Genomic DNA, 24,288 nt, shown 5'->3' with positions numbered 1-24,288 from the left:
TCGCGACGGCTCTGCGAAAGATCTTTCGCGAGGACGCGCGGTGCCCTGAGAATCTGCAGACGGACAAAGGAAAGGAATTCTACAACGCCGACGTGCGCAAGGTGAATCACTACTCCACGTATTCGGTGATGAAAGCGTCGGTGGTGGAGAGATTCAATCGCACGTTGAAGAACGACATGTGGAAGCTCTTCACGCTTCAGGGATCGTACAGATGGATCGGATCGCTGAACATTCTTGGCAAAAATTTTTTTCGCAGACTTGTGTTATTCATAGAAAAAATACCTCTTTTTTCCTATTAGACCAATGTTAAAATCACATAATTTGAAAGTGAATTATCTTTTTTTCTGAGCTTAAGCGATTCATGAAAGTTCCTTCTTTCGATATAAAACATATCATTTTTTTTGGCAAAAAGTTGTTTCATCATCGAACTATCTTAATAAAAAATTGTACACATTCATCGGAATTGATTTTTTTACTATACGATAAAACCATTTTACGATAAATGGGATTGAGAGAACATGCGTATGAGAAGACGCGAGTAAGATCGAGAGAGAAAAGCGTAGGTGGGATAGAGCACATGGAAATAGGAAAAAAATTGACATCGACGCTCGTTTTCTATAATATATTTTGTATATATTTATAAGATAACTTTTTATGAAAATATAAAAAATATTATAAAAAAGTATTATAAATATTATTATAAAAATGTATTATAAAAAGTATTATAAAAAGTATTATAGATAGTAAGTGTTAAGGATTAAGGTAAAGTCAGGTGGCAGGGCGCTGTCGCGAAAGTCATCGCCCCTGGCGCAAGCACAAACAACCCTCGGGCTTGACTCGACCTTATCCGAGATCACCCGAGTATCGCGCTACCGTTTCGACAGCGCGATTGCAAAACGCGCACGCGTATTCCGAAATATGTATACCGCGCAACGCGTTACATCGCGGATCGATGTGATTCGCCTTTCGTGAGGCCCATACCCCCGCCGAGGGTCTCCTATCGGGACGAAGGACAATCGATATCGATCCGCGCTCTCTTCTGTACTCTGCCGCGACAAGAGACACATCGAGCCGGGCGTTCGCGACATTGTGCCTATCGGGAGTGGTCTCGACCGCCAGTGCGTGAAGTCCGTGATCACGTTTCATCGCGAGCCGCATCCGTGAGATCGCCGCGTGAAACATCTCGAATCGCTCTTTCGCTCGTGCCGCGAAGAGTGAGCCGTTTTCCGACTGCGAGGAATTCGGTATTGGGGAACGCGAGACGCCCTGTGCGAGGGTGGTTTCGAGCGTATAAGTGTTGTCGCGAGCGGCATTAGTCGTCGCGCAATATCTCTCGTCAGACGAGATTGACGAGTTGTCGCCCGCAATCGAGTGGGCAACGAGCATAAACAGATCACGTGATCACCGCGTGCGGTACCGTGATCTTCATCTACAAGACCGTACAGACGGCGAACGAGATCGTCACCTGCAGTCAGCCCGGGTATCGTGATTGCAACACGTGTTGTGATAACCGAGCGTAAGTGCAAGCGAGCACTTTTCAATAACTCAGCGCAGGGAGCTCGATCCCGATATCGACCCCTCTCTCGCGGCCATTTTGTCGTGCCGCGCCGTTCGTGAACACGGACCATCATCGTGAATGTACAGCGTATAGTGATTGTGGAAAAAGCGAACTCACTATCGCGTACACGAGACAACAAGAAAGCCTGAGCATCTCGCACCTCGTGACCGCGGTCGCTCGTCTGCGTCGCGACAAGATATCCGTTAACCGCGAGCAAGATCTCCGGACGCGAGGGCGGTCATCTACCGCTCTACAAGATTTCCGTTTCGCGAGCCACGCAGACAGAAGGAGCGACTCAAGATTTCCGTCCCGCCATCCCGCGAATGCTCCGGGTGCTCGGGTGCGTGAATGCGAGAAATACTCTATGTGCAATAAAGTGTGTTTGTCAGAAAACCTGGCGAGCGTTTTTTGAACCCTCTTTTCGCTACGTCCTTGGTTCTTGCCCCGCGCCCTGGACAGGGTGGTCCCGGCATACTTCGTGTCCCGAGGGTACCTCGGTCGCGCACGAAACAGTAAGGTTTGTTTTGATTCCAATCTTCATCCGCCACGTGGTAAATGGCCGCGATGTCTCGGCGGTACGACGAATCTTACCACAAATAATTGACGTCTTTTCGTTTTTCAGGCTCCTCCTCATAGAGCTGGAGCCCGAAGAGACGCGTCAGGTCAAAAACATCCGCCACGTGGTAAATGGCCGCGATGTCTCGGCGGTACGACGTATCTTACCACAAATAATCGACGTCTTTTCGTTCTTCAGGCTCCTCCTCATAGAGCTGAAGCCCGAAGAGACGCGTCAGGTCAAAAACATCCGCCACGTGGTAAATGGCCGCGATGTCTTGGCGGTACGACTTATCTTACCACAAATAATTGACGTCTTTTCGTTCTTCAGGCTCCTCCTCATAGAGCTGGAGCCCGAAGAGACGCGTCAGGTCAAAAACATCCGCCACGTGGTAAATGGCCGCGATGTCTCGGCGGTACGACGTATCGTACCACAAATAATCGACGTCTTTTCGTCGCCACCGCCTCTCCGCTTGTGTCCACGCTTGTGGGTCTTTATTAACGTAGCCCTTTACACTAATTTGAGTTGAAATAACATGCTAAAAACACACATTATTAAATACTGTATATACTTTTAAAACTTATGTATGCTATTAATAATGAACATACTAACCTCCGGCGGGCAAAAGACCAGAGATGTCTTCCCATGTAACTGCATCTCCCACTGTATCGTATCATAAATGTGTAACATCCCCGTGCCCGGAACGTCTATTACCCACTAAAAATTGATTTTATAAAAAAATAGTTTATTAAAAATAATTTCATAAACATTTTTTTTATCACACACCTTTGGTAGGAGCGTGGCATCTATTGTTTCGTCATATCGGAATATCTATAAAAAAAAACATGTTAAGTGTGAGTTACTAACAAATAATAAATAATTCTTTTTTCCTAATTGTATATTAAACATGAGCCATTCATGTATACGATAATTACAAATTTCTTTTTCCCTACTTATATATTTTAGAAAAAATATTACTTAAACGACTCACCGTCGACGTGCCGAAATGCACGTGTATTTCGGCTGGATTCTCATTGGCACCTTCCTCCTATAAAAACAATTATATATAAAATATTTAAAACATCACACGCGCAGAAATCACGTACCTCAAATGTAGTAAAATTTTTATATTCGTCAAACGTTTTTTCAAATAACGTCTTCTCATGTACATCATGCTGTAAAAAATTAAACGAAATACATTATTTAAAAAAAAACACACAAATAACGTACCTCTGGAATGAAATTTATATACGTCGCCGGAATAGACTCGCGAACGTCGTCAGGCTATAACAAATTATTTAATAATTTATTGGATATACTAAATCGTATACCTTATATAATATGTACTCACCTTCATGTGCACAGGCACCTCAAATGTTATATCGTCAAATAGGTATCTCATTTGCAAAGATTCCTCGTATGGAGTAAACGTAACGTTCATCCCCATTTGCAGAGGTACCTCTGCAATCTTCAATTTGTCAACTTTTATGTACTAAAAATAAAAATATGTTACACAAAATTATTACGCAGAATTTTTTTATTATTGCGCAACACAAAATACAAAACACTTACACCGTCAAACGGATACGTTATTTGCAATCGCATCTTGGCACTGTCACTGTTCAAAAGTACTTTTTTTTTAAAAGACTTCGCGTCGTTGTCTCAAAAAACTGTGGATTGACTACACCCAAGTCTAGCCGTGAGTTTTTTATATATCGAGGCAGTGCAACAAAAGGAGGATATTGCGGTAAACAAAATATACTAAAAATAGCATTTTGCATAGAGGAAAATATGCGTTTTATCAAACCGACTCATACGCCGGGATCGTCGACGCTTTTTTTCCCAGCGCGAGTGAGCGAACGCGCGTGAGATTGGGTGGGATAGGGAGCGATAAATGGAAACACGATATCGGTGACAGAAGCGTATATCTTTTTTTACATATTACAATTTTATATTTTTAACGCGACTTCCTCCTCCCCGATATTGTACGCGTCTTTGAGGAATCGTCCACGAATAAAGAAAAAAAGTATGAAATAAGATATATATTTGTCTCGAGATACACATGCGCGTATCTATATGTTTATTTATCCAATTTATAAGAAAAAAAACACGCGCGATATCCGTCCGCGGCGAGCAATTCGTCCGCGGCAAGCAATTCGTCGCACTCTTTCTGCATGTTATCCAGAAGGGCCTTTCACCCTCGGGAACACAGAATTTCACTCGATCGAAAAGACGACGAGACCCGTAGGTGTAAATCCTACGTAGCTTTTCTCCTCCGAACACCGTCTGATAATAATAATGATGATATTTGAGCGACAATTTACGCGTGTAATCGTGCGCCCTAGCGGGTTACAGAGGTCCGGCGCATGTTCGTTGCAATCTGAATTACAGAAACGTGTAAATATTATTCGCGAAACGTACGGTTGGGGTGAACGAAGAGAGATCGGTATCGTCTCTCTCGGTCTCTCTCGATACAACGAGGCTGGTTGGAAAACCACATCCGGAACTATCTTTGTATTATTTTTATCGCAATTTTTTTGCTGATTATGACTGCTAGCTTTTATATAATTTAACGAGTTGCTTTAGTTCGAGACTGTTTCTCTGTCGCGTAACGTCTTTTCAATTTTTTTTACGATTATGACTCCTCTCGAGCAGTTTGTGCCAGTTAAAGGTGTAGTGACTCTGGAGGAACTCCGGGCTGTCGATGCGGGGGAGGAAACCACCCCTCCTACGCTGGTGGTGCCCGACTGGTTGGATGGGAGCTTTACCTACGCTCGTCCACGTTTCCGCATCGGTCAGCGCGACTTTTTACCGGGTGGTGATCGGCGTGACCCGCCGGATACTATGGCGTTGTTCATGCTGTTGTCCGAGCTCCGTTTCCGTCTGTTGACGGGTCGGGGATATACTCTTCCCCGTGATGTTTAATCGTAAGTTTCATTAATTTATACTTTATACATCTTTTTTATAAAATTAATTTGATTTAAATTTAACAAGTAAAATACATATTACCGCTGTGCCTCGTTGACTCGAGTCTGTCGCGCGTGTTCCGCGAACCGCTCGCCGCGTCGCTCGAAAAAAAAACCAAAGGAGGATGTGAAGTCGACAGCGATCTTGAACTCGAGTTCGGACGCGCGATAAAATAATACTATTCGCGAAACCGCGTTCGGCCCGTCGGGACGAAGAAGCGCGCGATCGACGCTCCCCCTCGCGGGAAGACACGACGACCGCTCGCAGCGTCGATCGAGATGAGAAAAAAAAACAAAAGGAGGACGCGACGTCGAAAGCGACCTTGAACGAGTTCGGACGCGCGATAAAAAAATATTATTAGCGAAACGTAACGGTTCGGGGTGAACGAAGAGAGCGGTATCGTCTCTCTCTCTCGGTTTCTCTCTCTCGATACATCGGAAAACCGCGTCCGGCCCGTCGGAGCGAAAAAGCGCGCGATCGACGCTCCCTCTCGCGGGAGGACGACTCGCGATTTTCGCCGTTTAAGAAACGGGCGGCCGGAAACCACGTCCGACCCGGGCGACAGTACGCGCCTCGCCGCGATCGACGACGCTCCCTCCTCGCGCACCGTCGGTATCGCGGTACCCCCCTTCCCCGCTCCCCTCCAGAGTAGCCTGAGGCCAGAAGTGGAATTCTTCCCCCACTCCTCGTCCGTCCCCACTCCTTTTTTCCCCCACTTTTACCCCCACCACCTGCTCCTCCCGGACCCTCCTCGCCCATCTCTTATGGCGTTCCCCCCGCGGGGAACGTACCCCCCCCCCCCCGACCCCCGCAATTCGCCCTGAGGGTAGAAGTATATATTGCCTAGCTACTTTTATTCTCTAACAATATACACTCGCGACATTTACAACGGGCCAATACGTATGTACGGCTTTAGCTAGATTTGCTTGCATGTGCCCGCGCGGTTTCCGACGGTTGCGGCGGAGCGATCGGTGACTACGACGCCCCGACGCCGCGATCGCGCTCGGCGGTCTTCGGCCGTCTTTGGCACCGCTCGGCGCGTCGAGGCGGTGAGTCCGTTCGCGGACTTCCTAACGCTATTTTCTACGATTTAAGAAATGGGCACACCGTGCCCGGTCTTCACCCCGCGGGTGGTCGGCGGGGTGGCTTCGGCGAAATGTTTGCGTCGGAACGATGCATGTTCGGGGGTGCATCGTTACATCACTCCCCTCCTTGGAAAGCGCGAATTCGGCGCTCTAGGTTTTAGGTTTGATCTCTCGGATCGTGCTTATAGTGCCCGTGGCGTTGAATCTGATATGCCACCGTTTGCCCCTTGACCGCATTTTGTATTGTCGGGAGACGTGTGCGTGGAAATGGGGTACCCAGATGTATTATGCGGGCCGTATTATACGCAAATTGGCGTTCGGGGATGCGTTCATTCCAATTACGGTGGTTTCGGTCGACGTATTGCGAAATCATTGTTTTTACAACCCGGTTTGTTTGCTCAACCGGGTTGCAATGCGGCGCGTGAACCGGTGCGTATACGTGTCGGACGTTATGGGCGGCGAGTATTTTTGCGAGTTTACTGGAACGGAGCTGCGTGCCGTTGTCCAATAATATCGTGTCGGGGCAGCCGTGGCGGAATATAATCGCTTCGGCGATGTGCGTGGTTACGGTGGTGGCGGTGCCGCGACGCAGGGTGCGCATCTCCAACCACTTGGAGAAGCGATCCTGCATTGTTAGAAGCCATGTGTGGCCTTGCTTTGATCGCGGCAGCGGTCCGATTAGGTCGAGGATGACCTGTTGCCACGGTCGGGTGACGGACGTGGCGTGTAGTGTTCCCGTCGGTCGGGTTTGCGCGACTTTGTGCCTTAGGCACCAAGGGCAGTTTCGTACGTATTGTGCAATTTCCTGGAACATGCCGGGCCAGTAATATAACTGGGCGACGCGAGCAATCGTTTTCGCGATGCCAAGATGTCCGGCGGTGGGGACGTCGTGATTTCGGTGGAGGATCTCGGGGGGCAGTTCCTTAGCTACGCATTTCTTCCATTGGGCTTCGGGCGGGGTTTTGTTACAGTCGAAGTTGTGGGCGCTGGAAAGCGTCGCGCTTTGTTTGAACGCTCAAGATTCCTACGACGCGTCGGGACGCAAGATACGACGCGTAGCCGCGCCGAAGGTCGGCGCCGACGCGGCCAACAGGAGCTTCGTCGAGGGAGCGATCGCGGAGCTCGGAAAGACTTTAAGTGACGCGATAAAAGAATTTAAAAAAGAATTTGTTACTGTGACAGATAAGCTCGAGGTTGAACCAGTGATGCCACAGATCGGTCTCCGTCGCATACGCACACAAGTCTCGTGCCCTGTCGGTGTGTCGGGCAACGTCGGGCAATAAGAAAGAGACGGATATATGATTTTCTGTCTCCTTCGCTCTTGCAGAATTCGAGTCGCGCGACGCGTGGCGATCCGACGCGACGTTTCAGTCGGTAACTTTTTTGTAGGGTAAGACGTGCGCGTAATATTGTATCATAATCGATAAATGTATCTATTTACCATTATATATAAAAATTTAAATAATTGTTGTTAATTTTTGTAGAAAAAAATATTAATAATCCGCAATTAGCAATATCCGTTATATACGTGTATACAAGAATTAAGTATTTTTAATTATTCATTAAAAAATATTAATAAATCAGGAACACTGCTCATTCTATCTTTTTACACTTAATCCCCCATCCCCTTCAAAATACGTATCATTCCATTTCCAATATAGCTATATAAAATTATAAAAATATTGAAATCCACTCTTGACCAACGTGTACGTTTTTTTTTATATAATATTTTGTAATAAATGTGTTATTAATGTATATTTAAAATTTTCTTAACAAAAGTAAAATAAAAGCAAAATTTAAATAATTTTACTTTTAATTACGTACATGTTGTTGCTCGACAGAAACCGTGAGAAGGTGGTGGTCTCTTCCGTCATGAGGAAAATTTAAACAATTGTTATTAATTAATAAAATATACATAGAAAATAACATTCTAATGCATACAATTATAATGCATATATTGTGTAAGAATATATTCAAGTATTAATATTATTACAATATTAAACAAACAATTGTTTATATTTCCTAACTAGGCGTCTTATTAGTATGTACAGTAGAAAAAGGAAAGCTGCAGTGAGAGTGTTGCGATTACTTACATCTTACATTTAATAAAAAACGTTCATATACTTCACCTAATATAATACTTTAACATATTAGCAAAACATACATTATTAGTTATTTACTGAAAACAACAGAGATAAAATTCAATTTATATTTACCACAGATCGCTATGTATTTATTTTTTGCACGTAATATTCCGAGCAAAATAAATTATTTCTCATTATATTTGCTGTTTCCAAAAAATTATGTTTGATATTTCAGACATCGCGGTGTTTCATCGCAGTGAATAAATTGTACTATCACTAGGGCTGGTATTCACAGTCTTCAAGACCATCTTAAGTAATGTTTCAAGATGCTAATACGGCTCTATGATTGGTTCATGACATCTTAAGATTGAACTTAAGACGGTCTTAAATAACTATGAATATCGGCCTAGGTTGTTCTTGGTTTAGAATAAGACGTTTCGTGAATATTTTTTCAATTTACTTCATCACATGACGAGTAACGCCTGATGAATTGCTAAATCAAGAACAACGCGGCTTCAATTCGGGAACAAAATCTAGTAGTTAAGCTGTATGTTTGCTGCGACAATTATTTTCGTTACTTTTTAATATATGTATATGTTATTCCGAAAAATTAGGAAATGCTTTCATCTCTCCAACAAATGTCACATTTTTCATCGCTGTAATCAGTGCAAGAAAGAATTGAACAATTTAAAAATAGCACTGTAAAGAGCAAATTTTTTGAGAAGCGCTTTTACAAATGGTTAAAACTTTTCCCACGAAACTGTATCTTTTCAAATAAGAGAGTAACTTATCAAATAATTCTCCTCCTGAAAAATGACCATCTTCAACACAATCATCTTACTTGATAATTTTCTTCCGCGATACGCATTGCAACTATATCGGAAAGTTGAATTTTGAAACATAAAAAAGCGCGTGGATTGTAAATTGCGTTCTACATTATTAATATTGTAAGTATTAAATTAATTAATATTTTTTGTTTAATATTATTCATTGTTGCACACATTTTAAAGTATATTAATAAATTGAAACTTTATTTTTAATGTTGTTTTTTGTAATACATGGTTTTCTTCATTGGAATTTGTTTCTATATGAGATGTAGAAAAAAGAAGCCTGGGGCTCGACTCTTGAATTCATTCGCAAGAAAATCGCGCAATTTTTGCTTTTATAGAAATCTTACAAGTTAATTGGTTAAAAGTCACTCAATAGCCAATCAACTTGTTACTTTCCTGTAAAAGCAGAATTTGCGCATACGTTTCTCTTGCGAACAAATTCAAGAATCGAGTTCCTGGAATGTAAAATACACCTCATGCGCACACTGGGAGATCGATAAAGATTTACGTAATAATATGGTTTTGATATCGGGATTTGAATCACGCGATTTTCATGTAATGTGTCGATAATTGCGTTATGACAGCTGACTTATCTATCGATTCTGCATCATCGAACTGCATTATCATGCAGTTGATTCCCACGCAATTGTTTTTCGCGACTCGCGATTCTTTCAATAAGCGTCGTGGCGTCTTATTAATCACATCGTGTCATAGAAGCTTTTGATATTGTCAAGGATTATTAGGGTTACTGTAGCAGCTATCATTCTCTTTTTGTCATTCTTTTCGCATTTATTCACCATTATTTGTTTGTACGTACACACACGCAGATAGAGAGAGGGTTTGGAATCATAAAATACTGTGGAAGTGACGAACCACAAGGTCCTGATCTCTATTTGCAACACACACACACACCACATACATTTTGTTTTACTTTTTTATTTTTATCTTTCTTCCATTTAATTCTGTCGCTTTGTTTTTTTCCGATATGGAAATGTGTGATGAATAGTCAAATTGATCAATATTGATGCGAGAGATTCTAGTGCTAAAAAGTTGTTCCATGCATTCAAGTGTGAAATGTTAAGTTTACAGATTCCTTTCTCAAATATTGTTGCCCTATCTTGTGACAATGCATCTGTAATGACAGGAAAATATATGTCATTTAAGACGAAACTAGAACAAATGTGTAAACATGTGTTAACACTTCCATGTCCATGCCATTCGGCTGCATTAACTGCGCACGCTGCATGTGACAAAATACCGTCATTTTGCGACGATTTTCTTAAAAAAAAATAGCTATTTATTTAAACAGCAGTCCGAAACGTTCGGCAATTTTTCGCGAATTTTGCGATGGCTTTCAAGTAAAGCATTGCAAAATTTTGAAATTAAGTGAAACACGCTGGTTGTCTCATCACAAATGTGTGGAAAGACTTATCGAATTATGGGACACTATACATCATTTTCTGCAGGAAACAGTTGTGAGCGATAAAACAAAATCTGGAGAACATCTTTTGTCTATGATGGATAATTTAGAACTAAAGGCATATTTTCTATTCCTCAAATATATTTCGAATATGTTTAATGCGTTTAATGCATATTTCCAATCAAAAGACACAAAAATTCATTTATTGCAGTTAAAATCTGTTAACTTTCAGAAATTCAAAAAGATATAAATGAAATTTGCATCGGATCTGAATGTGAAGAATATCTTAACAATCTAACGATCGTCATGTAGATATAGTTACAATTATTCGACGAAACTGTTTACGAGTTTATATCACTGCTGCGGAGGAAATACAAAAAAGATTGCCTATTTCCGATGATTTCTTAAAAAGATTGCAAGTTTTTGAGGCATCAATGTCGTTATTCGATGACAATAGAGAATTATCGCTGCAGCATGTTTGTTCCGTTGCGAGAACTCTCGGTGGCTTTAATGAAGAATTTTTAAGAACAGAGTAGTTTGCATTGTCTACAGATTTTTCTCAACAAGAAAAACAAAATTTATTAAAATTAAATTTTGATGATATGTGGAAAGAAATCTTGCAGCGCCGCTTACCGAATAATATGTACAGATATACCACTTTAAGAAATGTTCTTAGCGCTGTTAGATTACTTCCCCATTCAAATGCAGACCCGGAGAGAATGTTTTCAATTTTAACTGATTTGAAATGCAAAAAACGCAATAAACTGTCTTCGGCCAGTGTAAATGCCACTTGCGTAATAAAATCAGCATTGAAGACGAGGGGTGAAACAGCTGTAACCATGACCGTAACTAAACGACATTTGTCTCGGATGTCATCTAAAATATTATATACCGCTTGCCCTAAACCGCCAAAAAGTTTACTAACTTTATATAGTGCTGACGAAGTTGCTGGTCTTTCGTCTGCGACATAATAGTGCCCAAAAAAATAACTAGTTATGGAAGACAATTTTCACATTTAAGTCAAACAAACCAATTTGGTTTCCTGCAGATAACTCTTGATTATTTATTATTAATTAATCTCTTTTGGACACTATATTATTTTTATTTTTGAACATTATTTTTGTTGTAATATATTACTCAGCACAGTAACCCAATTATTCCAATTTTATATTTTTATTTAAAAAAAAACACATCTTTAAAAAAACACAGATAGAGAGGGTTTGGAGTCGATTAATACTGTAGAAGTGACGAACCACGGGGTCTTGATCTCTATCTGTGTTACACACGCGCACATAGTCACACATAAACATTCATAAATACATAATTATTCTATAACAAATTTTTTGCGCATTAATAGGTTAATACCTCTATTTCATATACAACTTTGTAAAACACTTTATACACCGCAATAATAATGTTCAAATTTAAAATTTCCATTTGTTTGCTTCAATTTTTTATCACCTATTATAATACAAATATTAAAAATAGTATTAATTATAGAAATTTTAACTATTCCAACAAAAGTAAAGAAACTGTTTTTTAACAAGAAATGTCATCTTCTATATAGTGCCATAGCTTAATGAAAAAATTATATAAAATAATTAATATAGCATTTTGCAGAGTAATACTTTTACAAGTCCCCATGTGAAAGTGCTATTTTGAGATTATATTTCTCATTTATATAATCTTTTATTTTCCCACGAAAGTGTACATTGTGTAAGGGGAGGAAGCCACTCGTTAAAATGTGTTATATTAGTCAGGATTTATTACTGAATACAGAATCGTGAAAACGAGAGAGACTGGCTCTTTCGGCGGTCGTTGTAGGACTGAGCCTGTTTTCCCGTTGCCGGGACGCGGCTGCTTTTTAACAAAATAACGTCGAACATAAAACTAACGCTCTTGTCGCGAAGCGGGCACGAAAATATTTACGCGACCGAAGGACGATCGAGATGCTATGCCGCATTATACTATAGTTCCTACAGTTTCGGCAATCCTGACTCAGAATCGTCCTCGATTTATTCATTGAAAGGATAACGCATACAACAATAATTATTAAACATAGTGTGACGTCTTACCAGCTATTTATCCCTAATGGTCTACTTAACATAGGGTCGCATGTTTTTGGCTTCCCAAACGCCTTGATACTTTTTTTGGGTGCTTTGAAATCCTGAGATATCGGAAACTAAGTATCGGTCATTTTGCAATTTTTTCGCAACAACATATGGCCCTTTGTATTGAGGAACGAGCTTCTTAGAAGTACCGGCAGTACTATCAAAATTACGCAGTAATACATATTCGCCCTCTTTATATACAATCGGTTTCTTGTGCTTTTTATCAAAGTATTTTTTATTATATTCCTGAGAAGACGCTATCTTTTCGGAAGACCTTGCTCTAATATCTATTAGATCTCTATCTTTAACATTTACGCACGAATTCAAGTATTCCTTGATCAGGTCATCTACTGTGCCACGTTGGTCGATTCCAAAAAGCAATTGGCTGGGTGTTTCATTTGTACTTTTGCTTATCGTGTTGTTTAAAGCGTGTTCGATCTGCGGTAACACGTTATACCAAAGTTGATCTTCCTCTTTATTTACAAGCTTGCCCAACATAGGAATCACTACGCGATTACGTCGTTCCACCTGACCATTGCTTTGAGGGGAACCAGTGGCTATCAATATATGCTTAATAACGTGCTTATCAACAAAACTCTTAAATTCTTGCGAAGTGAAACAAGAGCCCCTATCGGAGACAATAACTCGAGGCTTACTATAGTTGCTAAAATAATCGGATAGTGCTTTAATAGCTTCTTTACTTGCGGTGGTCTTTGTGGCGTACAACTTGACGTATTTTGTGAACGCATCTACAACTAGGAAAATATATTTTTTTGTCGCACACCGTTTATCGATGGGTCCCAAGTGGTCAATGTGCAATACGTCCAGGGGAGTGTTTCCTTTTGGTATCGGATGCAAATGCCTTCCGTTTTTCCCGAATGTGGAGAATATGCTAAGCATTTCAAACAATTAGAGATATGCGCTCTTACTTTCGCTTTTAAATCAGGAAACCAATAACTTGTAAGTATTACCTCCATAGTTTTTTCTACCCCCAGATGCCCCATTTGATCATGATATCTAAACAAGATATTATTTTCCATATTTTGAGGAACGTAAAAGAGCAGATCATTATTCTTTTTACGGTAAACCAATCCATTACGCATCTCGAAGAATGGACTTTCTGATTTCTCTAGTTTTCCTACTAGTTCAATAATATCTTTATCTTGCGACTGGCAAACTGATAAGTTATACTCGAACGGATTATCTTCTATGACGCAAATATTAAAGGATCTACTGAGTGCGTCCACGTGCTTCATTCGATTGCCCGGCCTGTGTTCTACTGTATATTCAAAACTTTGCAACTCTAAGGCCCAGCGGGCAATTCTAGGATTAATATCCTTCTTTTGTAACGTCAATTTAAGAGCATCGCAGTCTGTAACGATCTTGAAAGATATACCGACTAAATATATTCTAAATTTTTTCAAAGCATATACTATAGCTAATGTCTCTAGCTCAAAACTGTGATATTTGCTCTCCGTTGGTGTTGTTCGTTTAGAGAAATAGAAAATTGGATGCAATTTACGGTCTGACTTACGCTGTACCAGTACGGCTCCGAAGCCGTGTGAACTAGCATCACAATGTAATTCGGTATAATCATGAGGATCATAAATGGCCAATATCGGCGCTGCTACTAACTTAGATTTTAAAGCCTCAAAAGCATTTAACTCCTTTTCAGTAAAAGTAAACGTGGCATCTTTTTTCAGTATGTTATATAAAGGCTTAGCGATTAATGCAAATCCTTCAACAAATTTGCGAAAGTACGAACACAACCCGAGAAAACATTGCACATTGCGCACACTTTGAGGAACGGGAAATTTTAAAACAGCCTCAATGCCACTATCAGTCGGACTTATGCCCTGTGAAGAGATGGAGTAGCCTAAATACTCTATTTTGGTAAATAAGAATTTACATTTGTCAATTCGCAGATTACATCTGTTTTCGATCAATAATCTAAATACGCGTTTTAATACATAGAGATGACGTTCTAACGACTTAGTTGCTATCAAGAAATCATCAAAGTATGCTATTACATCTCCCTCACGGATCAGCTCCTGCAATATATCGTTTACAAATTTTTGGAATCTAGTCGGGGCTGTTTTTAATCCAAACGGCACTACAACGAACTCAAATTGGCCGAATGGTGTAACAAATGCAGTATATTTAATGGACTCTTCAGACATGCGAATGTGGAAAAATCCATCTTTTAAGTCTAATACACTAAAATATTCTTTATCTCTAAGAACATTTAATTGATCTTCTATCACTGGAATTGGAGAATTATCTCGTAATATATATTTATTTAAAGTTCGATAATCGATACACATTCGGTACTCTCCGTTTTTTTTACGTACAAGTACAACCGGCGATGCATATTCGGAGTTACTAGGCCTAATGACTCCTTTCGCTAATAATTCGTCCAAAATTTTCCTCAACTGTTCCTTTTCACTATACGATAATCTCCTCGGTGAGAAATGAAAGCTTTTTACATTATCAAACTTTAATGTCAGTTCCGCATTAACCTTGGGCTTTAAAGGACGTTTTGGCAATACATATTCTTTTTCGAACAATTTTTTAAACTCTAACTGTTTAGCAGGACAAATATCCGGATTAATTACTAACGTTTCACTTACTTTATCTGGCATATCGCTTATATTAATATTAAGAATCTCGTTATCTACATTCAGAATCTCGTCGTTATCTAAATTTTCCGCAACGTTTACAGGAATAGCAATTAAATTAACTTTAGCTCTTTTTAGAATGTCCCGACCGATTATCATAGAGAATGACGTAGTATTATCAGCAACCACGTATACTGACACGTTAGCTTCACTAATTTGATCGTAATGAATATCAATTGTAGTAGTTCCAACTACGTTTAGCTGACTGCCATTAATTCCACAAAATTTATTTCCAACATCAATCGGCTTAATAAAACAATAGGGAATAATCTTTTCTTTCACAAAACTTATTGGACTCCCAGTATCGATCAACGCATCTACTTTAGTTTCATACTTCGCAATAGAATCACTCAATTTTATCGTAACTACTTTTTGAAATTCATTACTAATCAACGAGGCATCTACGTAATTAACTTGTTCTGATTCACTCTTACCGTTACATTCGCTCATTACATGCCCTTTTTCTCCGCATTTGAAACAGGTACCTTTCTCTCTCTTAGGCGACTTACAGTCCTTAGACATATGTCCAAATTTGCTGCAATTGTAGCACCGTATTTTGACCTGTGACGCACTTGACTCCGTCGACGCATCCTTTCTCTCCGACACTTTCGTATGAGACTGCACGTCCTTCTGCTTCTTGTTCTTCCACTTCAGCTCTCGTTCCGGACGACTTTTCTCCTCCATCAGATTGACACTTTCAAACGCCGTTAGCAGCTCGTCTTTCGAAGCGAACTGTTGAAGCTTTGCTTGATTACGTAACTGCAAACTCGATATACCCTCGATAACGTACTCCAAAATTTCTTCTTCATCCACTGGAACGCGATTAGCAAGTATAATCTTCTCGTGGTAATATGCACTAAACGCTTCTCCCTGCTTCCACTTTCTTTCTTCAAACTGCTTCCGCAGCTTCAATTTACTTTGACGGTGATCGTACATCTTGCGCATTTCAAGAAGTATATCATTCGCGCTGAGCTCGACATGCTCGGGGCGAGAGTGAAACCACTCTAACGCTTTGTCCTTAAGACGCGCTTCTATGAGAATCTTTGCACTGTTGTCATCCAAACGATATGTTGCAATTAATAATCGGGCTTGTTTCTCCCAATTTCGGAACATGCCCTCTTTTCCTTGAAAATCGCTCAGCAATTCACATATTGCTTTCACGCTATGTTTCGATGGCACTTCCGGTCCTGCATCGTTCCGCGGGGCATTACGCAACATCTGGTTCTCTCTTTCCAGAATCCGCATCTCTCGCTGCATTAACGCTTGTTCTCGCCGCATGAATTCCATCTCACGCACCACGTCTTCTGGCAGAGTCCCGCCGCGGTTCGCGCGTCGATCTCTCTCCGACCGCTCACTCGCATGCTCGATATCACTTATCGACGTATGCTCCGCCTCTCGTCGCCGATCTCCTGCCGTGTCTTCGTGCTGCTCGCTTTCATCTTGATTCCGTACCACACCGATCGCTCTTAATTCGTTAATCCAGTCGTTATCTGGCTCTGACGCTTGCAATCGGGCTATCAACTCCGTCTTGCTGCCCGATGTCGGCAACTGCCGTTCTTGCAGCAACTCTTTGAGCTGGAGCACTTTACACTGGTATATGGCCATCACGTTTCCGATAACGATACGGAAGCTCGGAACACTGAAGGACACCTCACCGATACAGTTCCGCGCTTGAAATTACCCGGCAGTTTATCACGGCGGTTCACTGCGTCAACACTCGAATACCGATCCTCGATCCCACTTCTGAATTTGTAAGGGGAGGAAGCCACTCGTTAAAATGTGTTATATTAGTCAGGATTTATTACTGAATACAGAATCGTGAAAACGAGAGAGACTGGCTCTTTCGGCGGTCGTTGTAGGACTGAGCCTGTTTTCCCGTTGCCGGGACGCGCTGCTTTTTAACAAAATAACGTCGAACATAAAACTAACGCTCTTGTCGCGAAGCGGGCACGAAAATATTTACGCGACCGAAGGACGATCGAGTTGCTATGCCGCATTATACTATAGTTCCTACAATTGTGAGAAAAAAAAACTGCACTCTTCCTTAAAAAAAATGACCATTTATAATTCTACCCCGAGAGAGAGTTAAATAAATATATTAAATAAATCATTTTTACCAACTTTTCATTGTACTTGTAAGGAAAATTGAAATATTATATTTATATTTTAATTTCTGTATGTTTCACGTATGTTATTTACATGTTAATACATGGTTATTTATATAATTTTTGTTAAAAATATGTATATCATTGTCGTTATCGTTATTCTGGGAAACATGCACATTACGATCACTACGAAAACTACGAAATACGAACGCTTGATCATCGTTGGATCGCCTAAGATATTCAGTCCTAATTACTTCAACGAATTCTAATGCTACAAGCGTACTAGCATCAACAATAAATGTAGAAGAAGAATTTGTTAAAGAAGAAAATATGTCCGCACTGTCGCCTACCAAGACATGCAACTGCCAGCGTACAATCGGCGGAAATAAGTCGCTAAATACTGTTTAACAGACGAATATTGTGCATTAATATTCGTACAGTCATGCAATGCGCAATTCATGCCACTGGTATCCCTTCAAGAATCGTTACGCAAGAAACGATAGCAAACGTGCATCTCTTTCACTTATTGTAAGTGCTTTATCGCAAAGGCCAACAACCGTATCTTGATGTTGAATTTCGACAACAAGACAAAGAGCAACATCGAAATAAAAATTAACCATCAGCACTCATTGTCAGATTATGTGAAATATTGCTTCCGGATGCAGTTGATCATCAAGGAAAACGAGGATAATTTCAAGAAGCATCATAAGCGCACGCAGTAGGCGAGGTTAAAGCAATTCAACTTGCTTGAGCGATTTTTCAAGCAAAAAACATTTAATCATTACTAGACTATTTCATAAACAGTCTAGATTTAAATATATTCCATAGAATATATATGACAAGAACAGAAGTGGCATTAAAAAAGCACGAAAAATCGTACAGAAATCTCGTACAATTAGAAGAAGCACTTGTACGAAATTAGATACAATTTTGTAGAAGAACCGTTAATTGACTCAAGACAACATGCAGCAATGTCAACGCGACGTGATTGTGAAGAAAAAAAGAGAGACATTTTATTCAAAAAATGGATAGACACACAATTATTCTCATCCACACTTTCGAATATAATTGAACCGAATAAGTGCAGTGGACATATACCATAACGCAACGTTCGGTGATATTCATATAAAAAAAATTAAAATTAAAATTAAAAGTTATCTTAATAAATGTGCAATTTCTTTAAAAAAAAATTAAAGAAAAATCATTGGAAAAGAATAAAAATAAAACTTTAACTTTCCGATATAGTTGCAATGCGTATCGCGGAAGAAAATTATCAAGTAAGATGATTGCGTTAAAGATGGTCATTTTTCAGGAAGAGAATTAGTAGGCATACTATAGGGGATTCAGAATCAGGCTTACGTGACGGTGGGTCGGGGGCAGGAAGCGGAACGCGTGGGGGCTGCCATAAGCGGTGGGCGAGGGGATGGCGTCGGCAGACGGGGGCCGCCCCGCCGCTGCTTTTCTAACTCAGGATAGTGGGGGGAAACGAGGGGCGCCACCACTCTCGCCCGGCGCGAGAGGGCGGGCCATTCCGAATTCCCCCCTCTAAGTCAATCGCGGGCGGCCCCGTCTGCCGACGCCATCCCCTCGCCCACCGCTTATGGCAGCCCCCACGCGTTCCGCTTCTTGTCCCCGACCCACCGTCACGTAAGCCTGATTCTAAATCCGCTTTTCTAACTCAGGATAGTGGGGGGAAGCGAGGGGCGCCACCACTCTCGCCCGGCGCGAGAGGGCGGGCCATTCCGAATTCCCCCTCTAGGTCAATCGCGGTTATCTTTCAAAGCTATTTCCAGAGTTATATGCTGCCCTATTGACATCCGCCGAGCGATAAGCGAATCCTCGCGCAATTGTATCGTCAGTTTACTCAGAGGAAAAAAGGGCTGTTGACTGTTGTATATTCTTTATTAAAAAAGGTCCTTTTCACGGCTGTATCTTGTAATGCCCCCACGGTAGAGTGTAGTACGACTCGGGAACGACGTATCGCTTGTCGTCGTACGGGCTGAGAGCGAGTTTCAACTCGGACACGGTGTGTACCTCGTGTGCAGTCGAACGAATACACGACTGACGCCTAAACTGCCCTATCGCGTCGTTCAGACAACACACGTAATCGTCGAACGTTATCGTTCTCGCGACCACGTTTCTCTTGATGCCCTTTATTTTCTTCGTGTCGCTCTTTTCCTCGACCCTCAAGGCGTACATTTTCGACCTCAGTCCAACGAATTCCGTCATCACCGCGCCGTCGTTCTCGTCCTTCATCAAACCGGGTATTTTCTTGTTGACGCGCGGCATGCGATACTTGTTGTCCTTGGGATAGCCGCTTGTGTCGAATCTCGCGATGTCGCGTTTCATATCCTCGTACGCGTCGTCGCACTCGATAAAATATATGAGACTGTCGGTGTCCGTGTACATTATCTTACACCTTTCGCGATGCAGCGGCACCATGTAATCGTAATGAAAATCGTAAACGCGCGTCTTGGATATCTCGAGAATGCACATACCGACGTAGATGGGTTTGTTCAACCTCACCTCGAGCCTGCGCAACTCGACGGCGATCAGATTCTCCGCGAAGACGGTTCGACTGTGAAAATTCGGTTTCGCGATTATCGCCTCCGCGCCGTATCTCCCATCCCAACGCGTCACGAGACGCACGTCTACGTGATCTCGTACGTTTTCCATGGTCTTGCCGAATACCGCATTGTTCATTAATTTGTACATTTCTTTCTCGAAATCGTTGCTGGCGCGAGCTCTGAATCCCGTATTAAGCTCTATGTATCCCCGAAGCCACGGAGATTGCGCGAATCGAAGCGCGCGGTGAATCTTCGTGACGCACAATCCGTATCGCACGCATTGCTGTAGATTACGGTAATGCAGCACGTAGCGCGATTTATCGCGCAGAGTGGCGAGGAGTTTATCGCACCGTTTTCCGGGAGGCTTATCGCGCGTCGGGCAGAACGGAAGGTCAGCGTGAGCGTCGTGGAGTTCATGCGGGTACGTCAGGTCGACCTCCAAGATGTAACCGATAGCGGAGTCCAATTTCACGGACATTACGTCGAGACTCTCCGCGTCGTCGACCCATTGAAAGTCCGCGTACGGCAACGGTTCGCACATCGCCCAACCGTACAGATTGTTCACGTCGAAGTACATGAGATACGTCGACGGTTGCGAAGAGTCGTGCGATCGCATATATTTGTTGTTGGCTCGCGCGTACCTGTTGGAGCATTGACTCAGACCGCCGCGGATACCGCGCTCCACGAACATTACCATGTCAATATCGGTGAGCAATTCGAATCGCACCCCCGTGTACTTCAGCATCGCGTCCCACGTGTATCCCGGTAGGGTGTAGTAATGCGCGGGATCCAGTCCGTAAGTGTCGATACAGGTGTCGCGAAAATTTTCGAAGATATCCGCTAGGAGAAGCACGTCCGTTTTGAGATACAGATCGCTGTACTCGCCGAGATTTCTAACGCGAAAACAACGTCAGACGTTCTGCGCGTGCTCGTAATCGCTCTCGCTCGCGGTTTAGCCGGTCAACGAACTGTAAAAGTCCTCGCGCGGCGGTAATTCCGTCACCAGCAACTTATCGAAGCCGTCGACGTACTCGTACGGAAATACACCTTTACGTGTGAGCAGGTCGAAATCGCTTTCGCTTAGTTCTGAAAATTCCGAACGCATGATTTTCAGCTTGCCCTTATCGAGATACGACGCCAATCTCTCGAGACTGGTGCTGAGAAATTTAAACGAATCCACAAATCGCAATTTCGCGCAGTTTCCCCAGTTAACGCCTTCCCTTACATACTTCGTGAACGATATGTACAACTCTTTGGTGAGCGGTAATAAATCGATTCTACCCTCGAAGCTGTTGGCGATATCTTTGATAATAAAGTGGGCATCGTAACCGGACAAATTGTGAAAGAACACAGGAATAACGTACGAGTCTCTATAATTTAGGTTGCAACGCGGATGCGCGGGACCTCTATAACGTCCGGTCAAGTGGCAGTGATCGCGCACGCGTTGACCGTCCTCCGATTTGAACGGTCTCTCGCATATGTGGCAGCTCGTCGCGCTCCAAAAATTTCGTGTCTCGTCCAACGTGAGCTCCGCCATGGTCACGTTCGTCATGAGTATCTCCTTCGCGCGATGCGTGATAACGTTGAGCTCGTTGACGAACCACGACACGCAGTCCTCGCCGCGACGAAATCTGTACCCGGGTCCAATCTCGTCGTACGGGCTGCACAGGTAGTATCCCACGCTAAACGCTCTGTGATGCTGATATGTGTATCTCTTGACGTTATCGTTGTCTATCTTTTCTTTCTCCAACACGCATTCCAGATCGGCGTAGACCACGAAGGGAAGTCGCTCCTTTCTACTGTGATCGCGAAAAAACAACCATTTGTTGTCGTCGTTCGGAAGAACGATGGCGCAGTCGTTCATTTTTCCGCAGTCGACGCTGTGAGCGGACAATTTCTCTCTCGAGTGAAAGTAGTGTAAGCATCTGAAAATAAAATATGTACGCACATACATCGCACTCTTTTTTTATACCTACCGATCGCATATGTACTTCATGTTCTTGCTCCTGTTTAACTGAGACCCCAACAATCGCGACAGATTCTTTATACACGCGAAATGACCGCCGTTCGAGTTGTTTCGCGAATCTGACAGATACAACAGATTGACATGTCTGTCCTTCTTATCGTTGGTCAGCTGTAAAGGAACGATCTCGTCGTTTCGTCCCTTCCGCCAAGTGGTGAAAACGTTGACGGATATGTCGTTGAGTCGTTCGAACCTCGAAATTTGTCTCAGAGTCATAGGAAACTCGATCCCTTCCAAATTCAGCACCGTCGCGTAATAGGGATACGACCCGCATCGATCCACGTTCCGCAGAGCGGGATACAAAGCGGAGATTACCGCCCACGCGAAACACGCGTTGTCGTATGAATGCACGTTGATCACCGCTTTCTTTACCTTTATCCATTGCGGTATTTCAAACCAACATCCGGCGTGCATGGGATTGCACTTGTTCACGTTCACGATCAGGTTCAATATACGCGACAATGCCCAGCCACTGTCGCGTTCCTGAAACTCATCCAGACCCGCCAGAGTGGCATCGATCACGTATCTGTCGTACCATTCTCGCAAATCAGCCGTAGGAAAGAGCTGACGATTTCCCGTGGCAACGCTTTTCACGTCGGTTTTAACCCCCGCGACGAACTCGCCATTGAAAACTGTGTTGACCTTCAGGCACGCGTGTCTCTCGTGATTGACGCGCACTTGTTCGAGCACCGTGCGCCTCGCGTCCTCGAGAAATAATCGAGGATCGACGTGATTCGAGTTTATAACCGCACCGGTCAGTACGCGACTTTCGAAAGCCGTCTCTATTTCCGTCCACGAAAATCCTCTGCTCGGTTCGCCGTGACCGGCGCCCACCTGCGCGAAACGTTGACGCAGAGCGTTTCTCGCTCCTTCCAATCGCGCCACTCGAACGATAAGAGAGTTCAACGTTCCGGTGTACGTCGGGCGGGTTTTTTCTCGGCATCTCTCTCGCAGAGACGCGAGACGCTCTTCGCACCGTCGTTCCCACTCGCGATACGCGTCCGACGAGTCGAGGCCCGTGGCGAATTCGATGAGATCGCGATCCTCCTCCGACATTTTTTTTTTTTTTATATTTAATCGTCACACACTTCAAACTGACAATCTAATTGCGCGAGGATTAACGTTCTCTCGCGCCTCGCGCTTATACAATGCCCGCGAGAACGGTACGCTTGCGTTATTTCCCCCGTTCGAAGCTCTCGCTCTCGGCCCCCCCCCCGTTATCTCATCCCCGTTCGCGTTCTCTTTCCCTCGCGCGTTCTCGCTCGCAGTCTCTCTCGCGCCCACCCCGTTCGCGTTCTCGCTCACGATCGCGTATCTTTTCTTCGCCAACGATATTTAATCGTTTAGATCTTCGCGATATTAAATTTTAATATTACATTAAGTAAACGATAAACGAAGACAGCTTAATTCTAATGACAGGGAATGGGGTGAACGGTAAATGAAAAGAAAAAATCGTTTAAACTTTTTACCATATTATATACATATTTATTTGTCATGCGGCATGAATTTTGTGTTAACAAGAATTCATACAAATAGGTTAGATTACTATGCACTTTATTCCCCTGATGGAGTTGAAAGGTCGTTTTTAGGGACGAAAATGCAAGTTTGCATTTCAGCCACTAGTCTACAACTACTACTACTACTACATCATAGCGCCGTATTCAGTCGACGTCGACGATCTCATCCTCGTTATCATCACTTGTAGAAGCGTCCGAATCATTTGTCAGAATCCTTGGATTAGCTCCAGGAATTTTAATTTCTGCTATTTTATCACAAATTATTTGTGCTTCCATTTCCATTTTATGAATTTCAATTAGTGTTTTATCAAATATACCTTTTTGTAGTTCACCGATGAAATTTATACATCTGTGTCTGATAAACAAAAAAAAACATTAATCGCGGCCGTCTGTTTGCGAGTGAAAAAAAAAATGATTGTACTTACACATATCGGAATAAGTCCTCTTTGTCTTCCATGTTGTATTGTAATTTAATACATTTGGGCGTAATTTTACGCATGTGTTTGACCACATCGTACACTTTCGCAGCGCTTTCCTTCATAGATGTTGCATTAGTAGCTAGATTTTCAACGTCTTTAACTAACATGTCGCAGGCTTCCACTAACAGTTTTAAGTCCTCCATTGCAAAAACGACTTTAACGGTAGCTCATAAATTGAGACTCCTTATATACTTATTAAAGAGATAATTTTTACAGTAAAAGTGTGAAAATAGATTTTATCTTCGAACGTAAGTTCCTGTTTTCCCTACATTATCACATGAAATTTTAATATATAAAGATCGTAAGAT

The 24,288-nt window shown here is 42.4% G+C and overlaps 2 protein-coding genes across 2 annotated transcripts; both read right to left on the bottom strand.

Annotated features, from left to right (window-relative positions):
• Positions 1-19,314: 19,314 nt before the first annotated feature.
• On the bottom strand, positions 19,315-20,706 carry LOC143899393 (uncharacterized). Its single transcript, XM_077409652.1, has one exon. It carries the CDS (start codon positions 20,704-20,706, stop codon positions 19,315-19,317), a length of 1,392 nt encoding a protein of 463 aa, XP_077265778.1.
• A 2,341-nt stretch (positions 20,707-23,047) lies between these two features.
• On the bottom strand, positions 23,048-24,239 carry LOC143899463 (uncharacterized). The gene is made up of 2 exons (XM_077409770.1): positions 23,927-24,239; positions 23,048-23,856 (listed from the first exon to the last, which is right to left on the bottom strand). The coding sequence occupies exons 1-2, from the start codon at positions 24,121-24,123 to the stop codon at positions 23,646-23,648; spliced, it is 408 nt and encodes a 135-aa protein (XP_077265896.1). The 5' UTR covers positions 24,124-24,239; the 3' UTR covers positions 23,048-23,645.
• Positions 24,240-24,288: the final 49 nt, after the last annotated feature.

The sequence above is a fragment of the Temnothorax americanus genome, unplaced genomic scaffold (assembly GCF_048541705.1).
Source record: "Temnothorax americanus isolate GAGA-0224 unplaced genomic scaffold, ASM4854170v1 Scaffold27, whole genome shotgun sequence".
NCBI classification, from domain to species: Eukaryota; Metazoa; Arthropoda; class Insecta; order Hymenoptera; family Formicidae; genus Temnothorax; species Temnothorax americanus.
The sequence above is the reverse complement of the archived record's forward strand: the minus strand, read 5'-3'. Positions and strand labels throughout refer to the sequence as shown.

Bases quoted from the DNA above. Each gene is read 5' to 3' on its own strand.
- LOC143899393 (XM_077409652.1), bottom strand. From the start codon at position 20,706: ATGCTGAAGTACACGGGGGTGCGATTCGAATTGCTCACCGATATTGAC.
- LOC143899463 (XM_077409770.1), bottom strand. From the start codon at position 24,123: ATGGAGGACTTAAAACTGTTAGTGGAAGCCTGCGACATGTTAGTTAAA. The intron at 23,857-23,926 runs GTAAGTACAATC...TTTGTTTATCAG, and splicing joins GAGGACTTATTCCGATATGT to ACACAGATGTATAAATTTCA.